Raw genomic sequence first — 17,241 nt, forward strand, 5'->3', positions numbered from 1 at the left:
ACGACCAAAGCTCAAGATTGATGTGCTCACACTGATTGTCGAGCACGATCTGAGAAATCACACTGTACGAGTTTAATCAGGACGGAGCATTCCCAAGTGTTCCTAGAAAACTCCCACAGGTGGAGGTTGTCTCCTGCGCAGCTCAAATACACCAGCTGCAAAAATGCTCTCTCTCGCTCTCTCACACTCAGCATCAGCGATAAACTCAAGCTAACTAACAGCTAAATCAGAACAAATACTCCCTAACAGCTCGAGGTCTGCAAATATATCCTGCTAACGTTTCTTTCATGATGTGTGGATGGGGGTAATGCGGTAATTAAACATTCATGCCAGCTGTTGCTATGGTGATTTCCAACACTGTCAGTTTGTGCAGGCACAATTTAAAGAAAAGTCCAGGAGTCGGGGAATCGGTGTGTGTCTCTGCTCTCACTGTGTGAGTGTGTTCAGTCGTATGACCAAAATATCAAACATGACAGAAAATCATCGGACCAGTCGGGAGCAGCACACCGAGCTGCCATCAGCTGTCGTGCATCAGTGAACGCTGCACGACTAATGGCGGGTTATCGAGCTGAAATTCAAAGTTAGTCATACAACTCAAAAATCTGTTCTTCATCGGCCTGAGTTTGTTCAGTCGGCTTAGGTTCACTTTCGGACTTTCGATTTAGTCATGAATTTCTACCCAACAATACGGTTGGTCCATAATGAGTAGTTCTCCCATTTTGGTGTAGAAGAGTTTGATTGGTTTGTGCAAAACACTGCGTGCTTGTGCCGCGCTGCTTCCTCTGGCCGTGTGAAGGCTCTGACCTGTGAACGTACATGCCAAAAAATAAAGACTTTTTGCAGTCGTCACATGCTGCTCCCTCAAGTCTGTGTAAAGCCGGGATAATTTGTCTTATCTTACCTTTTCCTCTCGTGTTGTCCCTCCTCCCTCGCCGACGCCCCCGTCTCTGGGCTGCATCTCCAGCACGGTGCGGAAAAGCTTCTCAGAGGTTTGTGTCAGGAAGCCGATCTCAGCGTTGGGGTGAAGGCCGTACAGGTAGGGCGACTCAGCAGGTAGGGTGTCATCAATGTACTGGAGCAGAATAAATTCATTTTAGGGTCCAATTGTATTTTTTCTTTACGTACTGCTACGGGTAAAAAAACAAAAACTATCATATCTTGTTTTATTGCCACGCAGATGACACCCTCATGTACCTGTCGTTGCATAGTTTGGATCCTTATAAGGTTGAAGTAAACAAAAGCATATTAGGATCATAATTCATGTACAACAACTTCCTTACTTTCTATCTATAGGCAGTAATTAGGAGGGCAAACTTTCAGTTAATGGCTGATTAGCTATAAGCCGTTTTCAGACTGATTTTTTCCCCCAAAAAATGCTGTAACTCCACTCAGCGGTCTTCACCTCTTTGAACATTCTTATTGAATCTGCGACGGTGTAATATTGGTGTCCCAGTCTGTGAATTTGTGAAAGCACAGAGCTCCACATACACACACAGTCAGACATGCACACACACACACAGCGCTGTTCTCCAACTGCTGGCTTCGCTGAAATCGCCTCTCCTCTGTAACGCCTCTGTGACAGAGGGGGGATTGCTTCGTCCCTCCTTTATGCCTCCACAACATTCAGATTGAAGCTAAAACGTCACAGAGGCGTGAATATCACAGCTTGAAACGGCAGTCTGAACAGAGCTATAGATTAAAGTCATGTAGAATAGGGTACTAGCCAGTATGATACTTATGAGCATGCCTATTAGCAACAAGTTAATGGTGAATATTAGTAAATGGTAAATGGACTTGAGCTTGAATATTTATTTTCTAGTCTTCTGACTACTCAAAGCGCTTTTACACCACAGGTCACACCTACACATTCACACACTGATGGTAGAGGCTGCTGAGTAAAGTAAAGAAGTAACTAATCCCGGGGCGCTGGTGGCGCAGTGGTTAGAGCGCACTCCATGTATGGAGGCTGTAGTCCTCCAAGTGGGCGGCCCGGGAACGGAGCCGACCTGTGGCTCCTTTCCCGCATGTCATTCCCGACTCTCTCTCTTTCTCCCTGATTTCCAACTCTATCCACTGTCCTATCTCTCCAAAAAAGGCACAAAATGCCCAAAAATAAATCTTAAAAAAAGAATAAGTAACTCATCCCATTCATACATTGCCGACATAGCAGCAGGAGCAACTTGGGGTTAAGGACACAAGGACACATAAGACGTGGCTGCAGGAGCTGGGGATCGGACCCCCAACCTTCTGGTTGAAACATGACCGACTCTACCAACTGAGCCACAGCCTCCCTTGATATTATGGCCTTAATTTAATGTGTTACCAAAAGGTGTTCTTGGGTTAATTAATGTTTGATACATAAAAATATTATTTTATAAAGTAGAGTAAAAGTTTTAATCGAAAAAGGTAAACAGTATTTTTAATTTTTTTTAAATCCCCTATAAAACCTAGTACAGTTTGTCGTCTGGGTCGGACTGTCACAGAACCAAAAACATTGCTACATTTTATTTGAGTCATATCATTTAGTTTACAGCTCAATAAAAACTGTGTGCTCTTCAAACACACACTGTTGACCTGAAAAGACCAATATTTCAGCACTAACCCCGACTTCCCCTCAGATTCTGTTTTATTTATAGACCAAAGATTGGCATCTCCCATTACTTCCTGACAGAAAAGTACCAAAGTCATGTTCCCCTCTCAGGTGTTTCTTCTAAAGGACTGCTGACAAAGGACAAGAATGGAGGCATATGAATGATGAGATATTTCTGGAGGAGATTCAAACATGCAGGATCAATTGACAGACTGTTAATGACCATAACAAGGGGAAGGAAATGTGGCGTTATCCATCTGCTGCTCCATAATGAATATCAATATGCTTTTTAAGTTGGTGCAGATGAAAGTGGGAGCCCATCTGAGAAAGGCGTCTTTCAGTGGGGCACCTAGATTACATAAAAAAAGCTCCTCTAATCATAAGGTCCTGATGAAAGTTTTGATGGGGAATATATTGGCCTTTAATTCAGAAGCACTTTGTAGTCGCTGCGTTTGATCTCTGAACGTGCTGGCTAACTTTTACTGATTGCATACACCTGTACATTGTTGAAAGAGGAGGAAAACTGCTGAGTCACTTCTCCTCTGTGTGCCTCTTCCAGCCTTCTCCTCTCCTAAATATACTGTTTGCTCCAGATGGCTGTGAGGGAGGCGATGGCCTAACAGACCCCCGGGGACCCGCAGGCCTTAACAGCCCCTGTTCTGCGGCCAAATCTCCACCACTCAGCCCCTGAGCCGGTCTGTGTGGTGACAGCCGAATGTAAAACACTCCAGCCCTTCTCTCCCGAGTCACACACTGACAGCCTGGATGTGCCCGCTGAGCAGCACCCGGTCTGAGGGAAAATTAAATACGAGTCATACTCCACAGTCTCTCTGCCTCCCCGGGGACGTCATGGGGAAAATCTGGACTGTCTGCCTGAACACATTTTGTGAACCGCTGTTATTCTTAGATATGTTGGCAGTTGTCAGTTTTTCTTTATAGACACGCTGGTGAAGCTGGTTCCTTCTGTCAGAATAAAAAACACTCCTTCATATTCCGCACTGGAACTACCACAACATGTTTGGCCTTGTTTATGTATTCATGTCTGAGAAGAATACAGAATATTTCAGGCCTTTTAAAAAAATGATTGCAGTGGTTGAAACACGGCAAGGATGAAACTGATTTGGAATTTCGTCAACACTCAGCTACCTCTACTTGTTGTATGGGTGGGAATCACGCCCCATGATATTATTGCGATTTTAAACATTTTGCGATATGCTGAGAATCGATTTTAACTTTTTAACTGCTTATTTTGGGCACAAAATTAATCTAAATAAAGAACTGTTTTGTCAAATACGAAAAATTCTCAATTTATTGATCTCACGATATAATATTGTCACACAAAATATCGCGACACTATGCTGTATCGATTCCCCCCCCCACCTCTATCTTGTTTTTACTGTGTTTCAAGTTCACATCACGATAATTATAAAACTCCAATCAGTAAGATGTTTAGTGAGTGAAATGATAAAGTGACCTTACTATATAATCAGACATTAAGGAAACATGATATGTTGAAGTGCTGGCTTCTCTGACAACAATGCAGCAGCCAGTATGTCCTCCTTCTAACTTTAGATTCTGCTCCTGAATGCTCTGGATTTGTTTGGACCAGATATGAGGGGAGACACAGAGACCTTGGATGTTTTATCCACGACCAACCCTATCAGTACATCTGGCCACAGGGGGCGCCAAAATCCAAACATGCAGAAACATGCCGACAGTTGCTTTCAAGGTCACATATCCTCCTCCTCTTCAACCAGTGTAAATAAGTCTCAGAGCTCCTCAAAACATGTCTGTGAAGTTTCTTGTTCTAAATCTACTCTGATCCTGTATTTGATCATGCTTATGAACCCCTCTATTTCAGCCCTGCTCAGAACAGGCTGTTTCTGTGTCTGTAGCTTTAAATGTAAATGAGCTGTGTCTGACCACGCCCCCTCTCTGGAAGGGCTTGGGTGTCTTGGGCTTTCTTGCTCCATGTCCTATTGTTGATGGTGAGAAGGCAGACTCAGAGGGCAGAACAAACACCTAGCTGTGGGAGTGTTACCCACCTGGGGGAGGGGTTACTGCCCTTTGTGATGTCATGAAGAGAAAATCTCCAAACGGCCTGTTTGAGCACACATTTTCTGAAAAGTGGAGCAGGCAGAGGACAGAGAGGATGGACTTTTCTCATCATTGAGGGGTTTGTAGACGGACTAGAGACACATGTTAGTGTTAGAACAACATGGTGAAGTGGATTTTGTATTATATCGGACCTTTAAATTAAGTATTTTATGTTCAATACTGATGCTATCTATCTATTAGTGTGAACTTTATCTTCTAGGTCAAAGCAGCATCAAAGTTCAATATACTTTATATTTACTGGAAAATCTAGGCAAGCCATGGTTAAATGTTCCCTGGGTAGTATACTGTAACTGTGTGTCTGTCTGTCAACACCACATTTGACTTGAATCATTTCAAACTTTGTTGCATAAAAAAAAAAATACTGACGAGGCAGCTTCAGTTTTATCCAAATCAGAGGACTGTTTGACTTTCATCCTAATGCATGCTGGGAAACGCTCCCTCTCTTTAAGTTTAGTAAACAGATGGAAATACACAGATTACACACAGACATAATGACATAAATCAGTGAATATTATTTGGTCCATTAATCATCTATTTACATGCATTTCCTTTCCCTGTTTCTTGACGTTTTTTATTCTGTCTTTGCTCACATTCAAGTTCTGCAGACTTTCTGGCACTTTCTCTCCGCCCCCGGAGCATCTCCACCTCACAGAAATATTTATGTAACTCAAACTACAATCTGTTCTGTCCCCAGGACCCATATGGGAAGAGTTTTGCTGTTATTGATTTAGCATTGAGTTTTGGAAGTGTACACAGCACACAGGGAATATAGATGGTGGAAATGCCTTTTAATTACACTGATTCAATTCAAGCTATATGAAACCAGCATCAATCTGCTGGAGGCCATGGAGACGTTTCTCAGAGACCACAAACACACCCGGGACGTCACTGCAGTAATCTTAACCTTTCAAACTCTTTAGCACACGATGTAGACCCGAGCCTACAGTCATACTTTTGCTTGGTATTGTCAAGTCCTTCATTTGTCTAAACCTGTAAAACCTAAGCTACGAGGGTGTTCCTTAAGACTAAATAACCAACAAAATGATTGAAAATGGGCCATAAACAACATAAATAAGACCCTTATCAAATGCTTTTTGATTTATTTTGCTATGAAATCTGTCACAACCAGTTTTGAAGTTAGAATCACATAAAGATCCCAGATTTGGGGCGCTGGTGGCACAGTGGTTAGTGCGCGCGCCCCATATATGGAGGCTGTAGTCTTCCAAACAGGCGGCCCAGGTTCAAATCCCACCCGTGGCTCCTTTCTGGCATGGCGTTCCCTACTCTCTCTCTCCCTGATTTCCAACTCTATCCACTGTCCTATGCCTCCATGAAAGGCACAAAATGCCCAAAAATAAATCCCTAGATCCCAGATTCTCCTCATGTTCACCTTTCATGTTGTCAATCTGTGAAACCTTCAGAGCAGCTTTACATGATGTGCAGCTCAAATAACTCTATAGATCTGATTCTGTTTCAGTTAAAACCCTAATTTCAGCCTCTGCCTGAAAAACTTTGTTTAAGCTGCTGTCTTAGGCCACCCTCCATACATGCCCACTTTCTACTTTTCTACAGAACGCTGCAGGGCTGCCAGAGGCCAATTTCTTGTGCTGTGAGAAGGGAGCCTAAGAAGGAGGTTTCAACAGCTTGACGACGTCTTGGGAAATTCTCGCTTTCATATCGAGGAACTATCGTATGGAACAGGCCGTTTAGTGCCCTCTGCAGACTTATTCTGGGATTGACCTCATGATCTGAAACTTTGCCCACGTTCAGTGTTAATCTTCACAACATTTTCTAATTTAGTCAAAGTCATAGTCTCCTGACGAAAATGTCCTTTATATTTAGTCAGATATTAGTCATTTGTTATAGATTTAATTTAGTCAATTAGTCAGTAAAATTTCACATCATTTTAGTTGACCAAAATAGAAGATATTTTAGTCAACAAAATCAGACGCAAGCTTTTATTTTGATTATCAGAAGCTCACTTATGCTGCATTCAGGTGCTGCTCGGGTGGTCCAAGTTTCCGAGTTGGGAAGTCGTTCTTCCGACTTTAGTGTGTTCACGTGATTTCAGTTCAGAAAGTTGGAATGTTGTAACAACAGCACAAATAAGGTTTGATGCTACAAAGAAGATCAGTGAAATGTAACTGTTAAAAGTTATATTCGATACAAAAGTTAATGTGCAATACGTGAATTAATAAAAAGTATGTAAACATTAACAAAAAATATTTTGCCCCCCATGTGATGATGATTGTAACATCAAGTCAGGAAGTCGGGCACGTAATTCTTATCTAAGTTTCTGAATTGTTGGTCCGACTTGAGCAGGTGTTCATGTGCATTTTACAACTCGGAAACTGTTTTTCCCGATGTTTCCGACACCACATGAATGCAGCAGAAGCTCCAGGGGGCGAGGCTTCACGGACCTGCAGGCTCCAGGCTGCACATTGTTGCACTCACCACCCACCCACCCACCCACCCACCCACCCACACACACACACACACACACACACACACACACACACACACACACACACACACACACACACACACACACACACACACACACACACACACACACACACACACACACACACACACACACACACACACACACACACACACACACACACACACACCTTTGATGAAGTATGCTATGGTTTACAATCATTTTAAAACAGCTGAGTGGGTTTAACACTTCTTTATCAAGGACGTGATAATCGTCACTTGTAATTTAGTTTTCGTTTCGTCACATTTTCGTCAATTAGATGATGAAGTAATATTGTTTATCAAATCGTCAAATAGCGGAGTTTCGTCTCGTCTTTGTCATAGTTGACTAATTTAAAAAGACCTTCGTCAACAAATATTTTTACGTCATTTATTTTGTTGACGATATTAACACTGCCCACGTTTAGTCTGAACATACAGCATTGTAACACTATATCAGAGTTTTAAATAATTTGTTTACAGATTAATCTAGATTACAGAAATACAGTGCATTCATTATTTTGCTTATTGTGACGTCTTTTCTTGGAGTACTTAAAAATGTAAAAATCTAAACTAGTCAGCATCACGAGGTTTGAGCTTCAAAATAACATTAAATTACCTTTAATTTTACTCTTTTATTCAGCTCTCTTCCTTCTATCATATCTTTTTTGTTACTAGAATAACTTTTATTAATGGGCTAGGATTCACCTGGTCCAGTCCGGCTCACCTGGTGGTAGCTGTTGTAGTCCATGTTTCCAGGTAGGGGGAATCCAGGCGCCAGGTGCAGCTCCCCCTCCATCATCTCCGGCTTTATAAACTCCTCCAGGTACGTCCGACACAGACGGCGGTCCCAGTCGTCTGTGATGTGACCCCCGTACATAATCTCACCGAACAGGTAGCGCAGGTCATCAAAGGGCACCTGAGTAACGGACACAGAGAGTTGCTTTAAAAGAAAGGCGGCCTGTGGCGTTTAACAAAGGTCACATGTGTTTAGATTTCAAATTAAGATCAAAACAGTGCATCTGAAATAACTCAAACAGGAACACATCTACCTTTGGATTGGCCTCCAGGTAGTTGTAGAGGACGTTGATGGAGATAGTGAGGTCTCCGGTGTTAAACGGGTACGATCTGTTCCAGCCCTGAGGACCAAACTTCCGCCTCTCTGCCACCACGGCATGGAAGTAACACAGGGCGAACAAAATGCTCTTAAACTCGTTCTCCTTTGCACACAGCTCCAGAGTGTCCTGGAAAACAAAAATAAATTCAAAGAGGCACAATTTAAAAACACAACTGGGGATCATAGTCACGCCTATATAAGTTTAAAGTTAAAATCGAAGATGAGTCTATAACCTGCAGAAAACATCGGTCGGCACGGTCTCTAGTTGATGAAGTCGTTAGAGCGATAACAAAGAAGCTAAGCTATGTACCGCTGTAGACGGGGTTAGGAGAAAACTTTATTTTATTAACTTCTACCCGTGCAGCCATGCACGGGTAGGTGGACTACAACAACGACTCCATAGTTCTGCTTATGAAATGAAATTAACTCTCTTTGTAGTTTTGCGTCACTTGGAGTAAGAACCCCAACTCATCGTCCGTCCACACAAACATTCCTGCGTTCGCCATATTTGTTTGTTTACACCGCTGTGTGGAAGTGAGAGTGTGTGAGCATGTGTATGTTGTTTCTTTACAAAGTAATTTGAGTTTCAGCTGACTGCAACACTTGACTCAAACAGCTGTTCTGAAACGTGGGCTGCATGTGTTCAAACAATGAACTTATAACAGTTAATAAAACAAAGAGCCAGAGGAGAGCAATGCGAAGTAGAGAACATGTTTAAAATACAGAGGACACTTGACTTTTTCAAATAGGGCTTTTTTTTTTTTTTTTTAAAGGTTTATGTACAATATGGATACAATGCTGTAATAGCAAAGTGTCTGCGTTGGTACATCAGATAGCTTCTTGGCTCATCAAATGAAGGGCTGACTGTTCTCCACTGCAGGAAAAAAAAACACAACTGATAAGTAACTCGTGCCAATCTGCTTTTAAAAGAACCGAATCCATCCCTTCACAGGAGCCAGGTCAGTGTGTTACAGGTAAGAAGTAGTGGCAGGCGGCCTTGTGATAATTTTTTTTACTGCAGCATACAAACAGACAGACAATGAGAGGACTAGATAGCAATAAACCCAGCCATGAGATTCCCTTTTAATTGTCACAACTTGTCAGACGCTTCAGCCTCCAGCCGTCTCCTGGGCTCATTATTCCAGACAGGCAAATAAAAAACTCTACGTAAATGGCGTTGTAATCTCTGGGGGGGGGGTTTAGGGTTATGGTGAGTGCTGATGTGAAGGCCTATTCACTCCCACGGCTGCAGAGCTCCGGGGAGCTGACTGCTGCGATGCACACACACATACATACACGTACAGTGAGATGCAGACGTGCACTCTCAGACCGCCACACTCCCCTCCACCCCTCCCGGTACTTAATATTCTGCACGCTACTCCTCTGCTCAACACAGCTGAAAGAGATGCAGAGCCTCTCTATTCATGACCTGTGGACTGCAGAGAATTGACATGCAGGCAGATCGCAGAGAGACGAACATGCACAGACAAACACTCACTCACCATCTCCAAGAGGTGCAGGATTAGCAACAGGTGTTTAACCCTTTAGATGCCACAGAGCCTGTGTACTGTAAGACTACCAAACAATTATTTTTTTTATTCTACCTGTTGTATTGTTTGTATAAAAAAGGTCCCTACCTTGTATCATGGATACTTGACCTGTCATGGATCATAAGGCTGAGATGTGTTTTTTGTGTAAATTAAATAATGCTTCAGCTGGTGAACGTCCATGTCTGTTTTTTTAAAGGTTTATTTTTGGGCTTTTTATGCCTTTCTCTATAGAGATAGGACAGTGGATAGAGTTGAAATCCGAGGAGAGAGAGAGAGTGTGGGATGCCAAAGGTGGGACTCGAGTCTTGGCTGCCCACCTGGAGGACTTCGCTCCTGCACCTGGGGCGCACTAACCGCTAGGCTACTGGCGCCCCAACACCCCTGTCTGTATATACATCTGTGAGCTGTAACATTTTGTCCTGAGAAGTCCTGACCTGTGGTGCGTCGTGGACATCGTAGAAGACATAGTGATGCAAGTTTGAGCTTAAAATTCTCCTTTCTCCTGTCACTGCAGGAGGCGGGTGCTTTATTGGAGTATTGATGCATGAACTTCGTTTAATTTGGAGAATTTTCCTCACATGCATTCCATGTTTTCCTCATTTTAGCTGCAAGAAACGGTATATTTAACAACATTATCAAGCTTTAACTCTCTACATTGCTGTAAGGAATCAAATGTGGGGCATTTATTTTATTTGAAAAGTCGAACATTATTTAGTGACGAATGTGCAAACAGAGAGAAATGCAGAGTTGGATCGCTTATTTGTTATGAAGATTGAGAACACTGAGATGCAGTGTTGATATGTGCAGTGTACTTCAATGCTTTTCATAATCATCTCATCTCATCTTTAGACCTGTTCGTAGGAGTTCTATAATGTTTATGGCTCCTGTGTCGAGTGTCTCGTCCTGCTTTGAGCACATTTCTTTTGTGTTTCTACATCGAAACACGAAAGCAAACACGCTGCATCCTCTCAAAGATTTCCAATAAGAGAAACGGGCTGCAAGTTCAGCTCTTCCACTGAGCGTCCCTACAGGCACTTCTCATGTGATATATTAAGCGTTTTTCAATTAGCTGTTAATGCTGTTTTTTCATATTTTTGCAGCACGTTCTTTCGGCTGTTTTTTATGTTTCTGCATTTCTAGCCGGTTTGTCCTTGTGGAAAAGTTTAAAGTGGTCCTTGTCAGCCTCTGTATAAACCAGGGCAACAAAGCCTACTCTGACATTAGGCAGTAATTAAATTTAGATTTGTGGTTTTTAGGAAGAAGCTACTAACATTTATATCAAACCCATATGATTATTTTATGTGTTTTTTAATGTTTAGACTCAAACTCTGCGTAAATGGCTCCAAATGCAAACAAACTGTTTAACTCCTCTGAGATCCAGAGGGTTAAATATGAGAGCAAACAGAGAAGTGCAAATGCTTCTCAACTAATTTTTCAACAGTACTGTACACGTGTTATTTCATTAAAAACCTACAGCCTTTTACAAGACGCTAACTCTCCCCAGACCGCCTCCGTCTCTCGGGCTGAAATAAGCAGTGCAGCTGTGAGCGTCTCTCCGTGAAAAGGTCAAGAGGAAAGAAACTGTCATTTCTCTGGCTTAGTGCTGGCTTTAGCCACGCGGGTGGGCTATTACAGAGAGTTAGCCTACCATTGATTAGCTTTCACTGAGTACACATGACTGGAATATGCTTACCTCAGTGGACCTCCCTGTGGCTCTGCATAAGGCAGGAACGCTGCACTTATCAAGCAGATAGACATCGGCAAAGTAAGGAGGGTGAAGGTGGACAGTGAGGAAGAGGAGCACTCAGGTAATGGTGCAGAGGAGGAGGAGGAGGAGGAGGAGGAGGAGGAGGAAGATGCATTGGCAGGGAAGCTCTGAGGTAATGCAAGTCTTAGATAGAGAGGAGAACTGATAAGGCTGCGAGCGCACTGATCCATCCTAACAACAGCGGCTACAGAGCGTGATACTGTCCGACCACTCTTGATAACAAACACAAAAAGCAGCAGGATTGACTTTGTTGTGATCTTAATCCTGCCGCTATAAACCCGCCTCTCTGCAGAAACTTTTAACGTCGCCGTGTGCCGCGCTCACATCTGTCCTCTGTGGGTCAGAGACAATTCCAGTGTGAGTAAGAGGTGACTCTGTGCAGCTGTCAGCGCCTACATTTCTGCAAATTGGAAAGTTGATGAGAAATCTGGAGTGAAAATTGGAGTGTGTTATGTCAACCGCTACTCTCAGGACACAGGAATATGAGTCCTTCAGAGAACGCCGGCGTGCATCATCATGGAGTATCAGTTGGTCTCTTAAAGTGAAGATCACATAATATGGGCACTTCAGCTGTAAGAGGAAAACTATCACTTCTTCAGTGGTGACCTTCTTCTTCTCCACATTTATTTACATAAAAGATTATAAATGATCTTAAGGTCCTTCTCCTTAAATGTAAAGCAGTTAGGAAGCCTTTCTTAAACCCCATCGATGGCAGTCTCCATGCTGGAAATCCTGTCTCAGTCTAACTCTCAGTCAACCTAACGACAGGCTGAGAGCTGGACCTGAGGCGGGTTTTAAACCTCTTGACAAACCGTTACACCGCGCCCACCTGTCAATCAGGTCAGCTACACGCCTTATTGTGAATAACTCTTATCTTATCCTAATCAAAACTGATGAGTCATGAAAACATTCACCCCCCGTACATCACACTTATTTGGTTTTTTGAACCAGGCTGTAAACATGTTAATCTCTGCTGTAAAAACAGGCTTTTTAGAATGGGTGTGTATGTGACTTCCTGTTCTTCTGCAGCCAGCATCTAGTGGACACTCAAGGAACTGCAGGTTTTCACACTTCAGCATCAGCTTAATTTTTCAACTCTGTTGGTTAACGCTTGACTCGAACCAAGCTACCAGCTAATTTTCTTGTTAACTTTTTACCTTTAAAAACCCTTAACGGCAGAAATTGTATATTCTGAAATCTTAAATTAAGCCCCAAAACTATGAACACAGCCTGCAGAAATCAGGGAAGCTATACTGAAGAAAGAAACTCAAACCTTATCTGTAAACTTTATCCTTTGAAAAAGCTAAAAATGTCCGTCTTTATTCAATGTTGACTGCTGCTCCTCGCAGATGATGTAATGTCTTTTTAAATATAACTCTTCAATACACACATTTTAAACTTTGTTGTTGTTAGAGGTTATACTAACAGTGAGCAGGGTGAATTGAGGATGATCCAACCAAGAGGACAACAAACTATAAGGGTCAAACAGATTGAGTTAAAAATGACGGCTTGCGTTCTATGCGGTAGCTTCTGATGTTACTGTTAGAGGAAATACGGCTGTTTAAAATATGAATATTTAAGTATTGCACTTACTAACTGCAACTTTGTGTTGTAGCCAAGACCACACATCAAGACCCAGACATACCCGAAACCAGAATGCTCCGAAACCAGCCCAAGACCAAGACATTTAGGGATCGAGTCCGTGTCAAGACCAAGACCAAGGCAGGGCAAGACCGAGACCAAGACCAAGACCAAGACCAAGGCAGGGCAAGACCGAGACCAAGACCAAGACCAAGACCAAGACCAAGACCATAAATATCACTGAAAAATCATCTTGTGTGCAGTGGGCGTTTTCCTTCTCATCAAGGTAGACGTGGTCTCGACCCGTCTGGCTCAAAATCCGGAGACAAGACAAGACTAAAAATGCTTTATATTCTGAGACGAGACCTTCACAAAGTGGTCTCGAGACTGATTTAGAGTACTATAGCACTACTGCATCGAAGCAAAAACTTTGTATCAAAGCTAAAGAGTTTGTTAGCGTCAGAACTACATGAGTTCATTACCTGGTTAAAGTTATCCAGAGCCTTGTGCAGGTTAGCGTGCATCCCGGTCGGCGGCTCGTTGGTGATCTTGATGGAGTTCTCCAGGATGCCCTGCGGGATGATGTGGCCTTCAGGGGTGGAGGACGGCTCGGCGCTGACAAACACCCTGAAGTCCTCATGGCTGCCCTCTGCGTGCTGCTCCAGAAGTTTCTCTAACGTCCCGAGCCAGCGAGCCACCAGGTGGATGTTCTAGGAACCAGAACCAGAAACAGGAACAGCGAGTACAGGGTTAAGAAGCAGATTCACTTAATGTTAGTTTAAGGCTAAATGAATTCTCTCTTGTGAGGATAGAGAGCCTAATCTACTCTCAGATAATGTTTTCAGTAGGCTGAGAAGTCTGATAGCACAGAATAACTTGATAAGGTACTTGATGCTGGAAGTGGCCATATCATTTATGTTTTTAATGACAACTTGCAAAAAGGAGCAATTAAAACATTGCAAATCCTCCTCTCTTCACTGTGACTTTGATGTGGCACCAAATTAAATGGTACACAGCACTTGAAGCCTATTTGCAGTTCGCTGACATTAAGCGGCCGCTCTCCGGCGTAACTTCAGCCTGACTTTTCTGCATATTCATCTCTGGCCACGGTGCGGGCGGCCGAGCTGACTTGTACTATCACACAAGCATGAATGAGCTCAATTTTCCATCTCAACTGTCCTGACACTTACAGGATATCCTGTGAGTGATAAGGAGTCAGCCAAGCCCCCCCACATCTCACCACACAGCACTGCCCATTCCCTAAATCTAATTACAGCACTAATAACTCCAGTCATTAATTCATAAGCCTCTTTACTTTCTCATTTCCCTTTGCTCTGCACATTTAATCTTCCTTATGATGGCTGAAGTTAGCCCTCTTTCCGAACGATGGGACATGACAGTGAGCGGAACGTCAATTATTGGGGAGAGTCGTTTGAGAGGAGAGAAAGTTTTACATTGTGTGAAAAAGGAGGAGGAGGAGGAGGAGGCTGAGAGGGGGATAAGTTAGTTCGTTTGCCTCTCGGTGCCTTAGAGAATAATGAATGGTTTACGAATTAAAAGTTTAAATTCAAGCGCTTTTTCATCAAGCCAGAGAACAACCCTTCCTCTTGGCATGTAAATAGTTTGGCAATAAAGGGAGCCAACAGAAGAAGTGAAAGACTGCCTGAGAACTTGTCACTGTAATGAAACCATTCATCCTCTGGCTGCGGGGGGAGACGAGGGGAGGAGAGACGGACCGGCAGGCCGACAGACAAACAAACAAGACAGAGCAGCAGCTTTTTTTTTATGGCTTTTTAATTAACTTTCAGGTGCAACATTTTTTGTTCCCATAACGTCGTCTTGATAAGGGCCTCCCAGCTTGTGTGATGGCTGCGCTGATACTACATCAAAGAGTTACCTATTTACATAATAATATAAAAGATGAATCTAAAAGCCATTAGAAGACACCATCGGCGAGGTCTGTGATGCATTGCTATCAAACAGGACCTGAGGGGAAGCACAATGGCACATCGAATCGCCTGTCACACTAACACACCCCTCCTCGAAAAACAAATATGAACACGTGCAGATGCACACACACACACACATCTTTCTCTCAAACACACAGAAACACATTCGTCAAGGAGCAGAGCTGAGGACAGCTGCACAGCTGGGCTCCAGCGCTGAGGAGGCAGCCCTACAGAGGGGACGCAGTCAGACTCCAGACTGATGCAGGAACATGGCCAACAGGACCGACGGACAAACACACTGTAGGCAACGACAGCAGGACGGACTGCTGAGTCCATCGTTAAAAATGCTGTAGAAAATTTCACCAATCTGCTGGATGGCACGTATCACATTACTGTGCAATACTCAACATAATTTACTGAAAAATTCAAAGTGGAGCCGCGAATAAACTTTGCTGCGTTGCAGAGTCAAAACTATTCAATTCAGAATGTCATCTACACCAGAATTTTAAAGGTCACATATTCTCCTCCTCTTCAACCAGTGTGAATAAGTCTCAGAGCTCCTCAAAACATGTCTGGTACAGAAAAAGTAACTGAACACAGACACAGATTAGAGATACTGATATTAAAAGGCATACTGAGGATTTCCTCATAAAGATGGTAAATACACAATATTCCCTCATAGTTTTCACTAAGGATCCAGTTGAAGTTTTGGGGTATCTACAGACTCTGACCTCTGTCTGTATTTCTGGGTTTCCTCATCATGTCGCTGTGTTTGGGACATTTCTGTGTGTAGCTCCGAGCAGACGCTCCGCAGATTGGGACTGATGGAAAACGTTCTAAGAGACATTCAGCCTGTAACAGACACTTCTGTAACTTTCGCATCATAATGATACGCCAAAAGGACTTCACAAACATGTGAGGTCAAGGTGTTTGCCCACATGTAAACATAAACCGTCTGTCTGTGTCGTGGCGGTGTCGCTGCAGGTCTGACGATATTCCAGGTGATTTTTTTGAACTGAGGGACAAACTACGTCTGACTGACATCTTGTGTTTGGAAACTCCCCCTATTTTAAACTCTTTAATTAAAAGCCAAAGAGGTCAGATAATTCACACACATTCATAAATAAAACAGGGCCACTGTAATTATATTCTGAATGAAGCAGACTTTATTCCTTATTGTCCTCGCAGGTTATAAAAGGTCATCCCCACATTAATATTAAAGATGAATTTAGTCCAACTCTTTGTGAGATTTGAAAAAAGAGAAATGCATGAATCATTTAGGTTTTAAAAGGACTTCAAAATCTCTCTGGCTTTTCCTGACAAAGTGAAGTTAGGAGAGGACGTAGAGGGAGAGCATTTTCTCCCAATTGTCTCTGCAGCTTTCTCTCCGATCTGCTCCTCTCTTTTCCGTCGGCTGAAAATTGGGTGGCTTTAGACGTAAACGTTCGAAGAAGATGGCGAGTTTAGGCCACTCGATGCCTGGCCGAGGGAGGATATTCAACTCCAATCTGCCCGATTGATTGCCTCTCTATCTCACCCCTCTCTTTCTCCCTCCCTCTCTCCCAATGGGCTGCTTTCAAAGTTTCTGCATCCCGGTCTCCCAGGCCCATCAGAGAAGGAGCTTCTGTTCTGCAGTATAATTACCCGTCAGCGGAGGGGAACCTGCCATTGACCCGGCCCTCCTCTGATGGAGCCGGCCTGGCAGCAGGAGAGTAAAGGTGGAGGGGTGGGGAGGGGGAGTAGCTGAGATGAGAGGATGAGGAGGAGGGGGCAGAGATGGCAGGATTGGTGTGAGGATTTAGTGTGAGAAACAGATGAGATTAAAGAGTGAAAGTTACATAATGAAAGAGAGAGACTGAAGCGCTACAGGAGGAAAAGATACTGGAGTTGTTCTGATCCTGTACCGGTTTCTTCCTACAATACTGCCTAAGACACAGGACCGGGTATCTAGTACGCCTGCTTATGCACTGAACATATTATGTGACTTATTATCCCAGAAGAAGAAAAGCATCCTGTTTCCAGGGACGTCAATTCTTCACAGAGAGTTCCTGACCCAGCATCATGGCCTTTTTATGGCTATAGCTAAC

General features: G+C 43.2%; 1 protein-coding gene across 1 annotated transcript in view; it reads right to left on the minus strand.

Moving 5' to 3' along the window:
• The window catches only part of dnah9 (dynein, axonemal, heavy chain 9), a 178,718-nt gene that overhangs the window by 14,124 nt on the left and 147,353 nt on the right, over window positions 1-17,241 (minus strand). The window contains exons 71-74 of the mRNA XM_065950002.1: window positions 13,688-13,915; window positions 8,242-8,433; window positions 7,917-8,108; window positions 902-1,072 (exon numbers count right to left, since the gene is read on the minus strand). Coding sequence (XP_065806074.1) covers window positions 902-1,072; window positions 7,917-8,108; window positions 8,242-8,433; window positions 13,688-13,915 — 783 coding nt within the window. The remainder of the gene's footprint in view (window positions 1-901; window positions 1,073-7,916; window positions 8,109-8,241; window positions 8,434-13,687; window positions 13,916-17,241) is intronic.

The sequence above is a fragment of the Labrus bergylta genome, chromosome 21 (genome assembly GCF_963930695.1).
Source record: "Labrus bergylta chromosome 21, fLabBer1.1, whole genome shotgun sequence".
NCBI lineage: Eukaryota > Metazoa > Chordata > Actinopteri > Labriformes > Labridae > Labrus > Labrus bergylta.